We start from the raw sequence: 20,748 nt of genomic DNA, 5'->3' as shown, positions 1-20,748 counted from the left end.
AGATACACAGACAGAAATAGTTATTCTATTCAGCACAATTCTTTTCTCAGCCATTTAAAGAAATCATAATCTAACACATACCTAGCTAGATTACTTACTAAAAGTTCTAAGACTCCATTCCTGGTCTATCCCCGGCCAAGACGACTACAGACAGACCCAGACCCTTTGTTTCTCTCCCTCCTCCCAGCTTTTGAAAGTGTCTTGTCTCCTCATTGGTCATTTTGGTCAGGTGCCAGCGAGGTTACCTTTAGCTTCTTAACCCTTTACAGGTGAGAGGAGCTTTCCCCTGGCCAGGAGGGATTTCAAAGGGGTTTACCCTTCCCTTTATATTTATGACACAGCACATGTGGGAAACCTGTCTTAAACAACCACTTACAGGACTTAACAGTGTTTGCTTAATGGAGGTTGTTATATTAAGGTGGAGAAAAAATGTACTTGTTAAGTTTGGGGATACTCTGAAATGGACAGGAGATTGATTAATCAAGATGATGACCTGTTACACAGGTTATTGTGTTGCACATGTACTGTAGCAGGAACAGTAGGGATGCTGAAGTTAAGGTTAAATGATTAACCTTATACTAGTAGTAATAAATAAATAGTCCATTCTAATCCCTGGTCAACACTTCAAAGTTATACCAGTACGACTGACAGAGGTAAATATATGTCATAAATATAAAGGGAAGGGTAAACCCCTTTAAAATCCCTCCTGGCCAGAGGAAAAATCCTCTCACCTGTAAAGGGTTAAGAAGCTAGGATAACCTCGTTGGCACCTGACCAAAATGACCAATGAGGAGACAAGATACTTTCAAAAGCTGGGGGGAGGGAAAAACAAAGAGTCTGTCTGTTTGTGTGATGCTTTTGCCGGGGACAGAACAGGAATGGAGTCTTAGAATTTAGTAAGTAATCTAGCTAGATATGCATTAGATTATGATTTCTTTAAATGGCTGAGAAATTAAGCTGTGCTGAATGGAATGGATATTCCTGTTTTTGTGTCTTTTTGTAACTTAAGGTTTTGCCTAGAGGGATTCTCTATGTTTTGAATCTGATTACCCTGTAGGGTATTTACCATCCTGATTTTACAGAGGTGATTCTTTTTTACTTCTTACTTCTATTCAAATCCTTCTTTTCAGAAACTGAAAGCTTTTTCATTGTTCTTAAGATCCAAGGGTTTGGGTCTGTGGTTACCTATGCAAATTGGTGAGGATTTTTACCAAACCTTCCCCAGGAAGTGGTGTGCAAGGGTTGGGAGGATTTTGGGGGGAAAGACATTTCCAAACAATGCTTTCCTAATAAATAAACCCAGATAAACGTTTGGTGGTGGCAGTGGAAGTCCAAGGGCAAAGGGTTAAATAGTTTGTACCTTGGGGAAGTTTTAACCTAAGCTGGTAAAAGTAAGCTTAGGAGGTTTTCATGCAGGTCCCCACATCTGTACCCGAGAGTTCAGAGTGGGGAAGGAACCTTGACAGGTGTGATTTTTTTTTTTAAACCAATTTATAGTTTTACTGTTACAAGTCCTAGTGTGGACACACTGGTATAAAGGTGCCCTGCCTGTATGGGAATACCTATACTGTAATAAAGCACTTTTATACCAGTATCACTGTGTCCACTCTAGCCGGGTTGGACCTGTGTACTTAAGCCTTGTCTGCAGTACTGGGTTAACCTGCATGGTCACCTATAACTTTCTAAACTTTCACTGTTGTCCTGAAATGTTCTATGTTTGGTCTTTTGTCTGAAAACTAAATATTGAAAGCTTGAAAAACATTGTGGCTCTTTCCAGTGGGGAGGAGAGTGGGAGAAAATACGTGCTATTTTTGTTTTTAAAAACCGCTTGCCACATTTTGTTTTGAACAATCCTAACAAGTGACAGGGAGGGTGATCTAGGCAAATTGATATGGACATTGCCTTTTTCAGAGAGTAAAGCCTTGCCTTTTTCCACCCATAGGAAATTGGTTTTGATTTAATGGTGAGATGAGCCTTTAAAAACTGAATACTGAGCACACACAATTCTACCCTAACTATCCTCTTAATAAATAGCATTGAACCTTTTCTGTACTCTACAGTGAGGTGTCTTCTGCTTTCTTGCGGACAGATCTGGATGTGTGGGGGTAGACTTCTAATCATCCCTTGCTCCAGGGTAGGACACATATTCCGTAAAAGGCGCCCCTATGGCTCACCAGGGGGGAAGGATACCATGGCACATAACTCTCTGCGCCTGGCACACGTTTGGATGGATGAATATAAGGTAAGACAAAAATTACTGAGTTTGAAATGGGAGTGTTCATTGAATTGTTCCAGTTTGTGATAACACATCCATTCCTTTGTCTAACAAGATACTATCTGTGCATGGTTCTCGCTCATGTGACATACTTAGTGTGAGATACTCAGAAATTCCCAAGCGCTATGTGTCTTTTTGGCCTGTGAGGTCAGCATTAGGGACCAGAGGCACCAGCCAATCCCACTTCCTGTCCAAAAAGGACTTCACCTACTGATTGTATGAGTACCCTACCTCCATTCTGTGCCGTTTTTCTTGTATCAGCTATGTAGTTCTCCAGCTTTTTCTATCCTTGTTCTCTGAAAGCTGCCAGGGTCTTTTGTTACAACGGATTTAGGGGTGGAAAGCAGGTCTGAAGATATTTCCATGCTTATACGTATAATGAAAGTGCAAGATAATGGTATTGACTGAAGCTGTGGTGGGATGAATGATATAGAAGAGAGACATAGAAAGATTAGTATAGATGGTCTGTTTTCCTCTGTTTTGTTCAGCAGAGAGTACAACAGCAGCATTTAGTAAATAATTAAAAATTCTATATGATAGATAGGGAAATAGTAAAAATTGCATTTTAATTTTTACATTCCTGAGGAGTTGCAAATTATGTATTTATGCAATATGAGATACAAATATGCAATACAAAAAAGCAAGATATCAGTTACACTTTTAAGGATACGATGATGACTACACTGAATATCCCACTTCATTAATACTTTTATTGAAAAAATGAACAGATACAATAATACACAAAATTATATATTTGATACAGAAAAGTCTTATCTAATTCATTCCTATGACAATGTACAGTTGCCCTGGATCCATTTCACTATATACATGATATGCCTTGTGCTAGATTGTATTAGCCTTGCTCTTATAGCTTCTTTGTACCTGCTACAGAAATTTCAGTGATATTAACTTTACAATCATCTTCAGAATCAACAAGTATCTCAGTAATGATGGATGTAAGCACTAGAATGTCATTATTGCCAGCAAGTTCCAGACATCAGTTAAAGTGCAGGTTTACCCAGCGAAGTGTCAGGGTTCCATGCTTATTGTATCCTAAAGAATGCATATGAAATTAGCCTAGTATACAGACAGTGTCTTTTCTGTTTTACTTGCAAACTCCGTCTAGGATGTGAGAATCAACATGGGAATTTCCCTTTTCATACATCACCAGTAATAATGATTCTGCAGGCCATATTATGGCTAATGATATTGTGTAATCTCATTAGCTCTCATTGCACCGCTGTTGGAGTTGCACAGGTGTGACTGAGGGCATAATTTAGAATCTTTATTACTAGGGATGAAGTAGGATAAGGACAGAATCCAGCTTAACTCCAAGAGCCTAGATTAAAGGCCTGGTCTTGTAAATGCATGTGGATGTGAATATCACCAATCACAGGCGTAGTCCTGTTGAAGTTAGCGAGACTAACCACATGAATAACATCATTCATATGCAAGAACAAGCCCTAAACTTGCATGTCTGGCAGTTAGAAAATAAATACTTTTTTCACTTGTAAACAAAACAAATTTGTTATGGAAATCATAGAGGCACAGTAAACATTGTCTCTAAAATGACTTTATGGAATTTTGAAGCACTTGGAGGAGAGGAAGGTGGTCAGGAACAGTCAACATGGAATCACCAAGGGCAAGTCATGCTTGGCCAATTTGATTGCCTTCTATGATGAGATAACTGGCTCTGAGGCTATGGGGAAAGCGGTGGACATGATATTCCTTGACTTTAGCAAAACTTTTGATACGGTCTCCCATAGTATTCTTGCCAGCAAGTTAAAAAAGTATGAATTGGATTAATGGACTATAAGGTGGATAGAAAGCTGGGTAGATTGTCAGGCTCAACGGGTACTGATCAATGTCTCGATGTCTAATTGCAAGCTGGTATCAAGGGGAGTGCCCCAGGAGTCTGTCCTGGGGCCAGTTTTGTTCAACATCTTCATTAATTATCTGGATGATGGGATGGATTGCACCCTCAGCAAGTTCGTGGATGACACTAAGCTGGGGGGACAGGTAGATACGCTGGAGGGTAGAGATATGGTCCAAAGTGACCTAGACAAATTGGAGGATTGGGCTAAAATAAATCTGGTGAGGTTCAACAAGGACAAGTGTAGAATCCTGCACTTAGGATGGAAAAAATCCCATGTACTGCTATGGGCTGGGGTCTGACTGGCTAAGAGGCAGTTCTGCAGAAAAGGACCTGGAGATTACAGTGGTTGAGAAGCTGGATAAGAGTCAACAGTGTGCCCTTGTTGCAAGAAGGCTATCGGCATATTGGGCTGCATTAGTAGGAGCATTGCCAGCAGATAGAGGGAAGTGATTACTCCCGTCTATTGGGCACTGGCGAGGCCACATCTGGAGTATTGTGTCCAGTTTTGGGCTCCCCACTACAGAAAGGATGTGGACAAATTGGAGAGAGTCCAGCAGAAGGCAACAAAAATGATTAAGGGGCTCGAGCACATGACTTACGAGGAGAGGCTGAGGGAACTGGGGTTATTTAGTCTGTAGAAGAGAAGAGTGAGGGGGGATTTGATAGCAGCTGTCAACTACCTGAAGCGGGGTTCCAAAGAGGATGGAGCTTGGCTGTTCAGTGGTGGCAGATGACAGAACAAGAAGCAATGGTCTCAAGTTGCAATGGGGGAGGTCTAGTTGGGGATTGCCCCTGTTTTGAGCAGGGGGTTGGACTAGATGACCTTCTGACGTCCCTTCCAACCCTGATATTCTGTGATATTAGGAAAAACTATTTCACTAGGAGAGTGGTGAAGCACTGGAATGGGTTACCTAGAGAAATGGTGGAATCTGCATCCTTCAAGGTTTTTAAGGCCTGGCTTGACAAAGCCCTGGCTGGGATGATTTCGTTGGGGTTGGTCCTGCTTTGAGCAGGGGGTTGGACTAGATGACCTCCTAAGGTCTCTTCCAACCCTAATCTTCTATGATTCTAATTCCAATTTTCAGAGAAGATTTAATACTTTGTCAGTGGTTAAATGGAACAGGTATGTAGTTTAATGCATTGGATTAATCATGGTTTAAAATTGGTACTAGAAGTAATGTACATAGTTCTGATACGATATTTTCTCCTATTTCTTTTCTATGTAGGAACAATATTTTGCCCTAAGACCTGAACTAAGGACCAGGAATTATGGAAACATTACTGACCGTGTGGAGTTGAGAAAAAAAATGAACTGCAAGTCATTTAAATGGTATTTAGATAATATCTACCCAGAGATGCAAATATCCGGGCCCAATGCCAAAGCTCAGCAACCAGTTTTTATTAACAGAAGGCAAAAACGACCAAAAATACTGCAGCATGGAAGGGTAAGAAACTGTTCAACTTCTTTAGAAAATCTTTAGATTCCCCCCTTTTTAGGTAGTTTTGAAACTTACTGTGATGGTGCACATAGAATTAAGTACAGTAAATTGTTTTCACAGTAGGTGATTTGGTGTATTACTGTAATAAAAGTTAGTTTTGTCTTGAAAATGACAAATTTTGTATATTTATCCAGAGGTAAATTGGAAAAGGCCCCTTTATGTAAGCCAGGTTCTTTTCAGATGGTACAGTAATGACGCAGTGTCTTTCCCTGCATTGAGGGCTTTGCAGCTTTAAAGTCCACATAGGACACTTTCATGACTGACCATTGGTTCTGAGAGTAGATATAGATTGAGAAGAACCTACCACGAGACTTTCACACTCTTTGTTTATAATGGATGTACAATGTAATTAGATATCCTCGGTCAGTACTTTTATTCAACAGTTTTCTGCAAAGATGAAAATTCACATCTGACTGAAAATGCCTCTCTTGCCCTTTACCCATAAGGTGAGGCCAAGTAAGAAATCTTACTCTTAGGTGTTCAGCGAAAGCATTTGGCGTATTAGTGGAAACCTAGCAAAAAACACCACCAAGAAGGATATGGTGATAAACTTTTAAAATGGTGCATATCCATCTATTACTAAGTAGACCTTGGCTTATGGGTTTGTATGCAAGAATTACCTGAGTTGCACCTGCTTTCGCCAGTGCTGAATCTGGCCCAGTACAGTTTTTTTTTTTTAACTTTCCAAAAAAGCAGGAATGAAATCACTAGGATTTCACTGCAGAAGGAGCTGCAGCAGTGAAGCAGTTATAGAATATTTTCTTCAGTTCAGTTCAGTACCTAGTCGGGACGCTATATGTTTTAAAATGAAATGTCTGGTTTGTTCTAAATACAGCAGATGCACCAGGCACTTAGGCATTTCCCTTGTCGCTCTTTTTACCTTTGGAGGATAATAATGGCTTTCTGGTTACTCCCAGATGAAGGCTTAGCTGAAGGAATACTGTTGATTTTGGATGAGGTTATTAAAGGCTTTTGAACATCTCAGAATGAAGTGAGGGGGCCTTATCCGTAGCCAAGGATCTCCTTCCCTTCAATTTAGAGCAGGAGTGGCCAACCTGAGCCTGAGAAGGAGCCAGCTTTTACCATTGTACATTGCCAGAGATTCACAGTAATACGTCAGCAGCCCCCAACAGCTTCCCCCGCCCAGTTCCCAGTGCTTCACACCCACTGGCAGCCCCGCCAATCAGCGCCTCCCTCTCCCTCCCCATACCTCCCAATCAGCTGTTTCGTGGCATGTGTAAGGGGGCTTATTCCTTCACCCACTTACTTCCTTGCTCCTTCTCGCATGAACAGAGAGCAACAATACCCGAAGTCCAAAAGTGCAAACAATTGGATGTTTATTGGAGTGAACTTCCAGCGAGCATGATTCCAGTTTCCTTCTTTAACGTCCCCCTTCTCAGCTCTGACACCACAGAGCCTTACCTGTGTCCCTGTTCCCATTGCCCCCCTTAGCAAAACATGATTCCAGTTTCCTCACCCCCATTCCCTGTTCCCATTCCCCCCCTTAATTCCTGATTGACTGCAGACTATATAGTAAAAGTTGAGTTCTGCTTAGCTATACCTTAACCTATCATTTTACTGAAATTTAACTAACCAATCCTAACAGATTGTAATATGATTATTTAACCAATTATATCTCATCACCTTAATTAGTTTACACCCAGCAAAATTAATTATACAGCTGACCGAAACAATCTCAGAACCAGACAGAGATTATGCAGACAAACAGTAGGGAAATGGAGACTACAATGATAGAACAACACAGAAATGAGGGTTTCACATCCCAGCTATTGATAAGTGAGTTCTTGCCAGACAGGATGCTATCAAACTAAGTTTCCTTTTATATTTTCTAGGCACTTCCCTTTCTCTGGAGGCGATAAGCATTATCAGGACAGGATTGTATTCCTAACAGCCCAATAGCACCTTATTTCAATGTGACTAGTTTGCAATGTGAGGATGTGACCATATGCTTCCCAGCTTATGGCTGCCTCTGCTGCTTAGCCAGAGGCTTTAGCCTAAGAACAGGGCCTCAGACTGTCACAGTAAGAGAAGGCCCTTACACCAGCAGACAGTGATTCTGATTTTCTTTTATACCTCTATAACTAGCTAAGTGATAAGAATACATCTAAATTCTTAGAGTATAGGCCTTTACAGATAGGCCTGAATATCTATATCCTAACAGCATGCAGGAGGCTCTGGGGGTGGAGGGGGAGAAGTGAGGGCATGGCAGGCTCAGGGGAGGGAGTGGGAAGAGGTGGAGTGGGGGTAGGGCTTGTGGCAGAGCCGGGGGTTGAGCAATGAGCACCCCCCGGCACACTGGAAAGTTGGCGCCTGTAACTCCAGCCCCGGAGTCGGTGCCTATACAAGGAGCCGCATGTTAACTTCTGAAGAGCCGCGTGTGGCTCCGGAGCCACAGGTTGGCCACCCCGATTTAGAGGATAGCCTTGTATGTCCTTTGAATAAACAGGACAGTGTACTGCCAAATATAATTAATGTCCTGCAGATTGAGTCTTTGGGGTTTGATAAGTGTGCTCAATATTGTGTGGGGTGGTTAGTCAGCTTTGGCTCTAATTCATTACATAAACTGATTCAAGAGGCCCGGGAACAGAATGATCATCCAATATCACCACAGTGTGCCAGACTCCAATGGGTTCAGAATAAATTACTCCAAATCCCACCTTTTATAATATAAAAACTAATTTGGAAGGGAGCAGTGCTTGTTAGCCAGCTGGGGAAGTATCATAAAAATTGTCAAACGCTAGTGGTTCATGACTGATGAGACACACTCATCATTTTAAAACCACGTAAGTTACATAATTTAAGGACCTACTGGTGAGTGATTAACATTCAAAATTTTCCCTAAAGTCTTTGATAGAGAATGTTCCTTAGAATCCTCTCAGTTTAAAATATGTAATTTATTTGATTTAGATGTATAGTGCAAATCAGCAAAGGGGTAGCAGTTATTTATGCTGCAGGACATAGCATCTTAGGGCATCTGAAGAAGCAGATATTGCTGGGGGTGATGCTCAGAGAAGAATGGAATTTAGTTTGTTGTTGTGCTGCCCGATTATTTAGTGTCATGCTACAGAGTAGCTATTTCTTTCTGGATTTATGTATCCATTAGAGGTGTCTCGAGTGTTTATAGCAGTGTCTTTTGGTTTTATAAATCTAAAGAATAAGAAAATACTGATTTTTCAGGAATAGCCTAGTAATAAGACAAAAGCCAAAGTAACTGCATGCATTTATCTAAGGCAAAATTGGCTCATTTTTCAGGATGGCTCACTGTTCCAAGGCTGTGAAAGCTCGTCTACATTCAGCTCCAAAATGAGGATCAGCTTTTTTTCCTATTGTTGATCATACTGAAGCCAAATAATTCTAGACCAGAATAAAAGCCTTTGAGCATGCTGATCTACTTCATGGGACCACTGACCAAATGACCATCAGCAGAATTCAGGGTTGGGTGGGAGAGACTCTTGTCCACACCAGGAGAGCAGCTGAGCAGCCACTAGGAGCTTTATAATTCATCTCAGTAGTAGGCTTTCTTCAATATGCAGCCACATATTGAGTGTCTGATCCCAGTCTGTCCAAAAAAAACAAACTCCAGGTTATTCTACTTCATGTTACAGTCAATGCATCAAAACTGGGCTGGGATCTCATCTGAAAGACATGGGAAGTTTTACACTCTAAATTGAATCCCCACCAGAGGCCTAATAAAATTAAGGTAGTTGAGACCAGGTAGAGTCAGTTCCTGAGGTTTTTGGAAGTCAGGTGGCACAAAGTCACTTGCATTAAGTGAATCCAAAAGGGAACGTGGTGGGGGCAAAGCATTCTTATGTTTGTAATTGCTGTGAATCCTAGAAAGAAAACCCATAAATATCTAGGAGTGAAAGTGTATGTGTGACCTCTGCTGTTCAGAGAAAGGATGAAGTTGTTAGGGAATAACTGAATTACACAAACACAACAGGCAAAATTCTGTCATGTGTGCACACTACTTCCAAATTGCAGGGAGGAGGAAACTTGTCAGGTCTTGAAGATAAAATTAAATTGTTTTAAAGTGTGTTTATACTAAAATATTAATTTAAAAAGCAGAATGTCCTATATGTGAAAAGGGAAGAAGTTATTTCTTTGTGAGCATATGATGAGTTTTAGGAAATACGGATTATTAGAAGATTTGCCAAATGTTCCTTCTGCTACTTCCCTTTAATGATGGTATAAATTAAGCTGTCATCGTTTCCTTTCGCAGCTTTATCACCTTCAAACCAACAAATGTCTGGTTGCCCAGGGTCACCCAAGTCAGAAAGGAGGACTAGTTGTGGTTAGGGAGTGTGACTACAGTGATCAAAATCAGGTAGGTGATCGATGTTGGCTTGCTGCCATTAATTCAAGTAAAGATTTTCCAGACTTTCCAAATTGCTAGCATGTTGTGCTGTTGCGAAGGAGCCTAATGCAACTCCTAATTTTGATTAAAAGGAGCCAGCTGCAAAGTACCTTTATCTTCAGTGTGCAAGTGCTGACCATTTGGATTGCAAATCCTACTGTGCCGCACTTACGTGTGTGTCTACACTTAAAACGCTACAGTGGCACAGCGGCTGTAGCCCTTCCATAGTTCATCTTAAGTGATCACTCTCCTTAGAGTGTGTATGATAACACCCATTTTTTCATGTTCTGTGTGTATATAAATCTCCTCACTATATTTTCCACTGAATGCAACTGATGAAGTGAGCTGTAGCTCACGAAAGCTTATGCTCAAATTGGTTAGTCTCTAAGGTGCCACTAGTACTCCTTTTCTTTTTGCGAATACAGACTAACACAGCTGCTATTCTGAAACCCTTCCCTGTAGACACCCGAGAGGCGATAAGCTAGATTGACGGAAGATATCTCCACTGACCTAGTGCTGTCTACACAGGGACTCAGGTTGGCTTAATGTCACTCAGGGGTATGGAGTTTTCACACTCCTGACCAACGTAATTAAAGTGACCTGATTTTCTAATGTAGACCAGGCCCTAATCTTACGCGGAGCAGCCTGCTCTGGTCAACATGGAGCATCGGATGCTGGGAGCTGTTATCTTTGTGGGTTGCATCTTTGTATTAATGTGAACTGCATATGGCTCACGGGCTCCACTTTGGCCACCCCTTGTAGAAAGGCTGTCATTCCTTTGACTCTTAGGGCTGGTCTTCACTATCCACACTGCTGCAATCGATGTAGCAGGGATCAATTTAGCAGATTTAGTGAAGACCTGCTAAATTGATGGCAGAGCGCTCTCTGGTTGACTCCGGTGGAAGATCAAGGGAAGTCGACCGGAGAGCGTCTCCTGTCGACGCAGTGCAGTGAAGACACCGGGGTAAGTTGACCTAAACTACATCGACTCCAGCTACATTAGTCACATAGCTGGAGTAGCATAACTTAGGTCGATTTACCCCTGTAGTGAAGACAAGCCCTTAGAGCTGCTACAGTCAGTCAGTTGTTAACTAGTTCTGGGGACTCACGATACATACAAGCTGCTGCTTTGTCCACTGTCCCGCTTGCACTCTGTCTCTGTTCAGTTTGTTTTTAATTAAGACAAGTATTTCATTTTCTGGGTTTCTCATTGTGTGGCACTATCAGGGTTCCTTCCCCACTCTGAACTTTAGGGTACAGACGTGGGGACCTGCATGAAAGACCCCCTAAGCTTATTTTTTACCAGCTGAGGGTAAAAACTCCCCAAGGCACAAATTCTTCCTGGTACTTTGGATTAGGTAAATGCTGCCACCACCAAGTGATTCAAACAGACATTTAGGGAGGGCCACTTGGAACCTTATTTTCCCCGTAATATCCCCCCAAGCCGTACACCCCCTTTCCTGGGAAGGCTTGAGAATAAACAAGATGAGCACAGACCAACCTTGGGTTTTTAGGGACACTAAAAACCCCAATTAGATTCTTAAAGAACACAGAACTTTATTAAAAAGAAAAGTAAAAGAAACACTTCTGTAAAATTAGGATGGAAAATAATCTCGCAGGACAATCAGATTCAAAACACAGAGGAAAAAGAAAAGGAGGACTTGTGGCACCTTAGAGACTAACCAATTTATTAGAGCATAAGCTTTCGTGAGCTACAGCTCACTTCCTCAGATGCATATCGTGGAAACTGCAGCAGGCTTTATATATACACAGAGAATTCTCTGTGTATATATAAAGCCTGCTGCAGTTTCCACGATATGCATCTGAGGAAGTGAGCTGTAGCTCACGAAAGCTTATGCTCTAATAAATTGGTTAGTCTCTAAGGTGCCACAAGTCCTCCTTTTCTTTTTGCGAATACAGACTAACACGGCTGTTACTCTAAAACACAGAGGGTTTCCCCTCTGGGCAAAACTTTAAGGTTAAAAAAACAGGGATAAACCTCCCTCTTAGCACAGGGGAAAATTCACAAACTGAAACAAAAGATAATCTAACGCATTTCCTTGCTATTACTTACTATTTCTGTAAGATTAGATGCTTAGTTCAGCTATGGCTTAGGGAGATGTATTTTCCCTGTCCTGGTTCCTCACTGACCCCGGAGCGAACAACAAAGAGAACAAAAGCAAACCCCTATCCCCACAGATTTTGAAATTATCTTCTTCTCTCATTGGTCCCTTTGGTCAGGTGCCAACCAGGTTACCTGAGTTTCTTAACCCTTTACAGGTAAAGGAGGGATTTTATGCTACCCTTAGCTTTATGTTTATGACCGACACCATTAGCATAATGTGACTGGGGGGGCCTCGTAACTCTAGTTCTCTGAAAAGCAGGCTCTGCTAAGGGGTTTCAAGATGGCCACCCCAAAATTAAGGCACCTGCAATCATTAGTCAGTTTGGAAAACTTGGTGCCGTTATTTCTACGTTAGTCTAGGAAAGTACTGATGCCTTAAGGCACTAAGGGGCCTGATGCATGATGCCACCTACTGGAACCAGTGGCTTTAGAGCAGGGGTGGGCAAACTTTTTGGCCCGAGGGCCACATCTGGGTGGGGAAATTGCATGCAGGGCCATGAATGTAGGGCTGGGGCAGGGGGTTGGGGTGTAGGAGGAGGTGTGGTGTGCAGGAAGGGGCTCAGGGCGGGGGTTGAGGCACAGGAGGGATGCAGGGTGTACAAGGGGGCTGGAGGGGTGTCAGAGGGCGCTCAGGGTGGGAGGGTTGGGGCTCAGGAGTGGTGTGGGGTGTACAAGGGGGCTCAGGGCAGGGGGTTGGGGTGTGGGCTCTGGCCCGGTGCCACTTATGTGGAGCGGCTCTGGGGTGGCAGCAGCACACAGTGGGGCTAAGGTGGGCTCCCTGCCTGCCCTGGCCCTGCGCCGCTCCCAGAAGCGGCTGGCACCAGGTCCCTGCGGCCCTGGGGGAGGGGGGAGCTGAGGGCTCAGTGTGCTTCCCTCGTCTGCAGGTACCTCCCCTGAAGCTCCCATTGGCCGTGGTTCCCTGTTCCCGGCCAATGGGAGCTGTGGGGGGCGGTGCCTACAGGCGAGGGCAGCACACGTAGCCCACCCCTCCTCCAGGGGATGCAGGGACATGATGCTGGCTGCTTCCGGAAATGGCGCAGGGCCTGTGGCGCCACGGGCAATGGTGAGCTGGAACCAGTTTGCACCGGTTCACGTGAACCGGTTGTTAAAGGGGTGGGCAAACTCTGGCCCGCCTGAGCTCTCAGCTGGGGAGGTTCCCCTGAGAATCCCTTTTTAATTTTTACTCACCCGGCAGCGCTCCGGGACTTTGGCGGCGGGTCCTTCACTTGCTCCGGGACTTTGGCGGCGGGTCCTTCACTTCACTCCGGGTCTTCGACGGCACCAAACGACCCGCTGCCAAAGTGCTGCTGAAGACCGGGAGCGAGTGAAGGAATCGGTTCTTCAGCTTTTGGCAGCTCATCACTGGCCATGGACCGTAGTTTGCCCACCCCTGCTTTAGAGCTTGGGTCCCTGCTACTCCTGTGAGACTTGTGGGGAGATGCTAGAGCTCTGAGGAGTGATCTACTGCAGCTTGTATCTTCAGAGAATAAGAGTGACAGATAAATAATTTTTTCTCAGTAGCTCCTCTGTTTCATCAAGTAGTTTTAACAAAGCAAGTGTGAGTTCCTTAGGGAAGATGCTGTTACCGTCAGTAGCAAAAATATGCATTTATTCGAAAATGGTTTTGGAGTCAATATTTTGCTTTGTGATTTATTTTATATCTTATAAAAAGCTAGCAGTCTTACTGATTGACTGTGCAAATGCAGTGCTGAATCAGTTTACACAAAACTATACAGTTATCTGTGATAAACTGTGAAGCTGCATTTTTAAATTACATAATCTGTGAAGTGAACGATTTGAAAAACGTGATCTTTTATGTGGATGTTGATCAGGAATAATAAATATACGTACCCTTTGGGCACTGTCTCCATCCTTCTTCCTCCTATGATCTTAACATTGAGCTGCTAGAATTCCACATAGGGGAGGAGGGGAGACAGTTGCCTCCCCCTGTAATATAAGGCCTATTTACACCCCTTCTCCCTGAATAATCTTATGGTATTCAGAAAGAAAGAGGAGGTGGTTAAGAAATTCAATCACTAGTAATTGTAACTTTCCCATTTTACCCTTCTCAGGAGGTATAAACTTTCTTCAGCTTTTGAATACTACTGTCTGGCTTCCTTTACAATGCACCTAATTTACCCGAAGCAAATTCAGCCGTCGGTTCTAATAGAAAACTGACCAACACCATGCTATCTCTTTACGAGATGTTTTTGTTCTCTGCTAGCCAAACATATTGTAGAACAATATAATTTCCTCCCTTTAGGCCTGAAACGTTGTTTTGTTCTAATAAATTCTGTAAAAAGAATAAGCACATCTTTAAAACACTTCTTAAGTGTGATTGCAGAGCCATTGGCCATTATCTTTGAAAACTCGTGGCGATCGGGGGAAGTCCCGGACGACTGGAAAAAGGCTAATGTAGTGCCCATCTTTAAAAAAGGGAAGGAGGAGGATCCTGGGAACTACAGGCCAGTCAGCCTCACCTCAGTCCCTGGAAAAATCATGGGAGCAGGTCCTCAAGGAATCAATTCTGAAGCACTTAAAGGAGAGGAAAGTGATCAGGAACAGTCAGCATGGATTCACCAAGGGCAAGTCATACCAGACTAATCTAATTGCCTTCTATGATGAGATAACTGGCTCTGTGGATGAGGGGAAAGCAGTGGACGTGTTGTTCCTTGACTTTAGCAAAGCTTTTGACGCTGTCTCCCTCAGTATTCTTGCCAGCAAGTTAAAGAAGTATGGACTATAAGGTGGATAGAAAGTTGGCTAGATTGTCAGGCTCAACGGGTAGTGATCGATGGCTCTATGTCTAGTTGGCAGCCGGTATCAAGTGGAGTGCCCCAAGGGTCGGTCCTGGGGCCGGTTTTGTTCAATATCTTCCTTAATGATCTGGAGGATGGTGTGGATTGCACCCTCGGCAAGTTTGCAGATGACACTAAACTGGGAGGAGAGGTAGATACGCTGGGGGGTAGGGATAGGATACAGAGGGCCCTATACAAATTAGAGGATTGGGCCAAAAGAAATCTGATGAGGTTCAACAAGGTCAAGTGCAGAGTCCTGCACTTAGGACGGAAGAATCCCATGCACTGCAACAGACTAGGGACCAAATGGCTCAGCAGCAGTCCTGCAGAAGAGGACCTAGGGTTTACTGTGGACGAGAAGCTGGATATGAGTCAACAGTGTGCCCTTGTTGCCAAGAAGGCCAATGGCATTTTGGGCCGTATACGTAGGGGCATTGCCAGCAGATCGAGGGACGTGATCGTTCCTCTCTATTCGACATCGGTGTGGCCTCATCTGGAGTACTGTGTCCAGTTTTGGGCCCCACACTACAAGAAGGATGTGGAAAAATTGGAAAGTGTCCAGCGGAGGGCAACAAAAATGATTAGGGGACTGGAACACATGAGTTATGAGGAGAGGCTGAGGGAACTGGGATTGTTTAGTCTGCGGAAGAGAAGAATGAGGGGGGATTTGATAGCTGCTTTCAACTACCTGAAAGGGGGTTCCAAAAAGGATGGCTCTAGACTGTTCTCAGTGGTAGCAGATGACAGAACAAGGAGTAATGGTCTCAAGTTGCAGTGGGGGGAGGTTTAGGTTGGATATTAGGAAAAACTTTTTCACTAGGAGGGTGGTGAAACACTGGAATGCGTTACCTAGGGAGGTGGTGGAATCTCCTTCCTTAGATATTTTTAAGGTCAGGCTTGACAAAGCCCTGGCTGGGATGATTTAGTTGGGGATTGGCCCTGCTTTGAGCAGGGGGTTGGACTAGATGACCTCCTGAGGTCCCTTCCAACCCTGATATTCTATGATTCTATGATTAAGCCTATTTTCTATCAGAGATCCTCTTGCTGGTGCATTTCAGATAAATTATAGAAGATTGTTCAAGTGTGTACAAGGAACATTTAATTTTAGATTTTGTTAGTTTCCAGTCTGCCTGAAATTTTTCAGGTAACTTTTTCTACCATTAGCACTGTATACACAGAAAAAATCATTAGCTCTTGGAATACATACCAAATACAAATCTATTTATAGCAATACAATAGGCACTTTGTTCAGCAGGTTCCAAAAATTAAGAAGCAGCTTAGATTAGCTGTGAAATGTGGTGGGAAAATGAAGTTTTAAATTACAGTTGGCTCTTATGAGACTCTTGCTAATGGCAGCCATTTTGCTGGACGAATGATACCACTGGTAATACTGGCAGTATCTGAACCTGTGAGCTAGTTTTCAATATGCTAAAGTTTAACTCAGTATTGCCAACCCTAAAATCAACTTAAAATTTGAGTCAGCCATTAAAATCATGAGATTGGCTTAAAATAATGAATTTTTAAAAAGTATGGCTCTTTGAGCCCTTAGAGAGTATGTATTGTGGCAGAGCACCGGCTTTGCCTCGGCGGGTCCTGCGCTTCTAGGCGGTTAGGGTTTGCCTCAGAGGTTTGCTGTGACCCCAGGGGTGAAAGTAAAATGTGTCTCTTACTGGTGTGGGGGGGCTTTGGCCCCCCCAGAAGGGGCAGAGCCTCGGGAGGAAGGGGTGGGGCTTGGGGGGTCAGCATCCCCCAGCCAGCCTGCCTGTGCTGCCCGGGGCTCCGGCAGCAATTTAAAGGGTCTGGGGCTCCAGCAGCCGGAGCTTTGGGCCCTTTAAAATAGTCAGCCTTGGGGTAGCTGCTCCTTTTGCGCCCCCCACCCCTGGCGGCGCAAAAGGGCGGGGATATTAAAGCACTGCCGTGGCAGCGGTTTAAAGTCAGCGGTATGGGCTGGTATAGGCCACTTTTTACTGGTATGCTGTACTGCCCCGTACCACCTGACTTTCACCCCTGTGTGACCCACAATGTAGCCTCTCCCCTTTCCTAGAGGCAAGGGTTACAGCTTACTGAGTCACTTCCGTCAAAGGTCAGTAAATGGGTTTGGTGTAGAACCCTGTTTTCCTTCTCAGGGAGCATTTGTGTAGAGGTGTGTGTGTGGGGAATTAGGGGGAACCCGGGCCTTCCCTCTTCTCCAGGTTCCAGCCCAGGGACCCTAATTGACAGCAGCAACAGATAGTTTTCCTATACTACTGGAGCTATAGCCCTTTCCTGGGCTATTTCCCCAAACGGCCCCTCCTAGCACCCTCCTTGGTACCTGACCATGCTTGTTCTCCTGGCTCTTTTTTATTGCGCACCTTCCCACAGCACACCTTCTTACTCCCAGCTCCTACCAGCTGGCCTCTCTGAAGGGGCTTCCTTTTAAACTAGTCCCAGCTGGTTCTAAATTCGTTTCAGGTGATCTGATTAGCCTGTTTCCCTCGATTGCTTCTAATCAGTTCTTAATTGGTCCCAGGTGTCTTATAGAGTCTGCCTGACTTAATTGCTTCTAGCACTTTCCTGACTGCTCTGGGGTAGCCCCTGCCCTGGTCACTCAGGAAACAGAAAACTATTCGTCCAGTGTGTTTTCCTTCTGCCAGACTACTGTACCCAACCGGCCTGGGTCTGTCATGGTATTTTGTTTTCAACTTTTTCTCTGCAACCATGAGGGCTACTAATGTACTTAAAAAAAAAAAAAAAAAAAAAGGGGGGGGGGGAGAATGAAATTCTCACTATATTCCCTGATTCTAGGAACTGGGGCTTTAAGAAAAACACCAAATATCATGAGGCTACTGATAAAGTCAACAGAGTTGGCAACACTGTTAACCATTAAGTTTTCTCTCTGATAATCAGCATCAAAGAATGTTAGAAAATAATTTGAGCAATTCGAAATAGGAGAGGGAAGCTCCCCAATTTCACAGGGCTTGACGTGACATGCTGATGTAGTGTTGCATCATCCTGTAGTGACGGGATGCAGTAAGGGAAAGAAAATAGTACACTGGAAAGGAGTACCTGCTCTCAGGCAACCTGTAGCCAGTCAAGGAAGTGCATTTGTGCAGAACTGTGCAATGACATATCCCTGCTGCTCCCCATTCCTATTAATTCCATCACTTAGATGGATTAGTATGGAGAATCTCATGGATATGAAGGGGGGGGGGAAAGGAGGCTCTGGGGTTTAGTCTGAAATTTGAAAAAAGCAGCTGTAATTTCAGGCATTTGAGAAGACGGCTTTTCAAAAGGGCGAATTTACATGAAACCTTACTGCCATTCAATGCCTTTTTCCCAGAGGGGAGAAAGAGCTGCTAGTGGGGTCTGCCTTTACCCCCAAAAGGGGAAATATGGTGAAAGAACAGGCCATGCTGTAGGTGAGGCTGACAGAGGATGCTTAGCTCTTCTTCCGCCATCAGCTGCTGGTGCTCTTTTACTTACTGGTGGGAAGGCAGGGAGCCCTGAAAGCTCCCCATGCATGCATCTGCTGTTGTCACTTCAGATTAAAACACTTTGTGAGTCCCCACTTAGTTAGCCACAGATGATGGGAAGCTGTGGGTATCAGTGTTTCCTCCAGCCGGACCAGGGAATCTGAGCTCCTTGTACTCTCCCCCTTATTGTTATGCTCTCATACTACATGTATCAGAAGTGGTAGCACTCTTCCGAGCTGACTGCATCATATCTGAGAAGCCAAGTGAGTACGTTACCAAAGCGGTTCCTGTTTTATCCAGGGGCAGATTTGAAATAAAGAGAAATTGATAACTTAAAGGTAAAAAACCACCAAACAAAAATCCCCCAATTATGTAGGATCTCAGGTCTCTAACAGAATATATTTGCAGTTTCCAACTGTTGAGTTAGTTTTCACAAGATAAAGTGTATTTAGATAGCTGATACTGACCCACAAATAAACTCCATTGGGGGCAATCAGTCAGAAAGAATTAGTGTTCTCAGAAGTCTCTGCCTCATTAAAGAAAATACTTAACCTGGTGCTATCAAGGCATATTCCGTATTTCAAAGGAGAAAATGGAGCGAGAGAAAGCAGGTGTTTTGCATAGTGCCTAATGGTTAAAGTGGGGTGTATGGAGGATATTAGGGAGGAGTAGTGCCTCTGTTGGAGGAATATGTCATGCTCCATAGCGAGTAGTTCATCTACTTTGGTCCCTGCTGACACCCAGCTCTCACCCATGGCTCTAAGTAGCTGTTCGTATGCGACGGCGGCCACACCCTGGTAAACAGCGTCAACGAGTGGGCTAAACCAGGTGAGAGTAGCTGATGGGTCTTTTACCCCCAGCAAGATAGGGAAACTGCCTTTCTCTAGCAGGCAAAGACTGTTCTGGTGGACTGGGCGGAGGAAATCAATTTATGATTCAGCGGCCATGAAGGCGGTTCAGCAATGTGCTGTGGGGTGCAGAGAGCATGACAAGGCACTGAGATGTCCTGGTCACCCACCGTAGCTAAGGAAGTCCCCAGCCGTAACATTTCTTCGTGCAGCTGCCGAGAGGGTGGGGCTCCCCCAGCACAACGGTTTTCTCGCTCAAAAATTTCCTGCAAAGGTTTTCTTGCAACTCTGATCCCATTAATGTCATTTTATCAAATCTCATCATCCTTAACATTCTATCATTAATCCAAGTCCTGCGGTGATGGGGGCGTGGTGAAGCGATAGTTGGAGATGACCACTGGCAGACAATCCTGCGTGTAGGCGGCCCTAAATATTGCCTGCCCCATAACATCTGGCCAGACTATTGTGGCTGGCAGATCATCCTACAGCAGTTGAAAAAAATAAGAAGAAAAGACTCATTCTAGGAGCATGAAATGTCCGCACCTTGATGGATGGAGGTGATGCATAAAGGCCTGAAAGAAGAACCGCTCTTGTCTCCAGCGAACTTACCCGCTATGATATTGATATTGCAGCCCTGAGTGAGATTAGACTGGCTGGAGAAGGTTCCATCAGTGAGCTAGGAAGTGATTACGCTTTCTTTTGGAAAGGAAAAGCAGAGGTTGAAGACAGGATCCATGGAGTCAGATTTGCAATAAGAACGTCTCTCCTGAAACAACTCCCTGATCTCCCTGTTGGCCTGAATGAACGGCTCATGAAACTTCGATTTCCCCTGAATCCTTTATGGCACGTCATTCTCATCAGTGCCTATTCACCTACACTGACCAGCCCAGAGGAAAGCAAGGAGCAGTTCTACTCTGACCTGGACTCCATCATCAGATCAACCCCTGCATATGACAAACTCATCCTGCTGGGAGACTTTAATACTAGAGTTGGTAGAGACCACGATGACTGGAGAGGTATGATAGGGCAACATTGAGTGGGAAAGATGAATAGCAACGGACTCCTCCTCTTGGGAAATGTGCAGAACACAGTCTGCTCATTACTAACACCATCTCTAGGCAAAACGATAAATGTAAAATGACATGGTTGCACTCATGGTCCAAACAATGGCACCTGATTGACTATGTTATCATCCACCAATGAGACGTCCGATGTCAGAATTACCAGAGCCAGGCATGGTGCAGAATGCTGGACAGACCACAGATTGGTAAGAGCAATGCTGAACCTGCATATAGTCCCTTCACAGCGCAAGCACCCCAAACTCATAGAACAGCCTTCAACGTAGTAAAGCTCAAACACGCCAACTATCAGGTGCAATTTCAGGAGTCACTTGATAACATGCTTTTTTCATCCTCCCCCAATCAATGGCAACCCAAAGGAAAAATGGAACCAGTTCAAGCGTGATTATTGACAAAGCTAAATCAGTGCTGGGGCCAA

At 44.1% G+C, this 20,748-nt stretch overlaps 1 protein-coding gene across 8 annotated transcripts in view; it reads left to right on the top strand.

Annotated features, from left to right (window-relative positions):
- GALNT11 (polypeptide N-acetylgalactosaminyltransferase 11) overlaps positions 1 to 20,748 on the top strand; it is a 105,644-nt gene that overhangs the window by 55,109 nt on the left and 29,787 nt on the right. For 6 of the 8 annotated variants that reach the window (XR_012157629.2, XM_073334613.2, XM_073334608.2 and 3 more), the window contains 3 exons: positions 2,090 to 2,242; positions 5,378 to 5,596; positions 9,894 to 9,998. Coding sequence is in view for 7 of the 8 variants with exons in the window: in XM_073334613.2 (XP_073190714.1) it covers positions 2,090 to 2,242; positions 5,378 to 5,596; positions 9,894 to 9,998 (477 nt within the window). In the remaining variant the exon portion in view is untranslated. Of the gene's footprint in view, positions 1 to 2,060; positions 2,243 to 5,377; positions 5,597 to 9,893; positions 9,999 to 20,748 lie in introns of those variants that run through there. The other 2 variants (XM_073334612.2, XM_073334614.1) reach the window with 2 other exon arrangements.

This window comes from Lepidochelys kempii, chromosome 2 (assembly GCF_965140285.1).
Source record: "Lepidochelys kempii isolate rLepKem1 chromosome 2, rLepKem1.hap1, whole genome shotgun sequence".
Lineage (NCBI taxonomy): Eukaryota > Metazoa > Chordata > Testudines > Cheloniidae > Lepidochelys > Lepidochelys kempii.
This window is presented reverse-complemented; position numbering and strand designations above follow the sequence as displayed.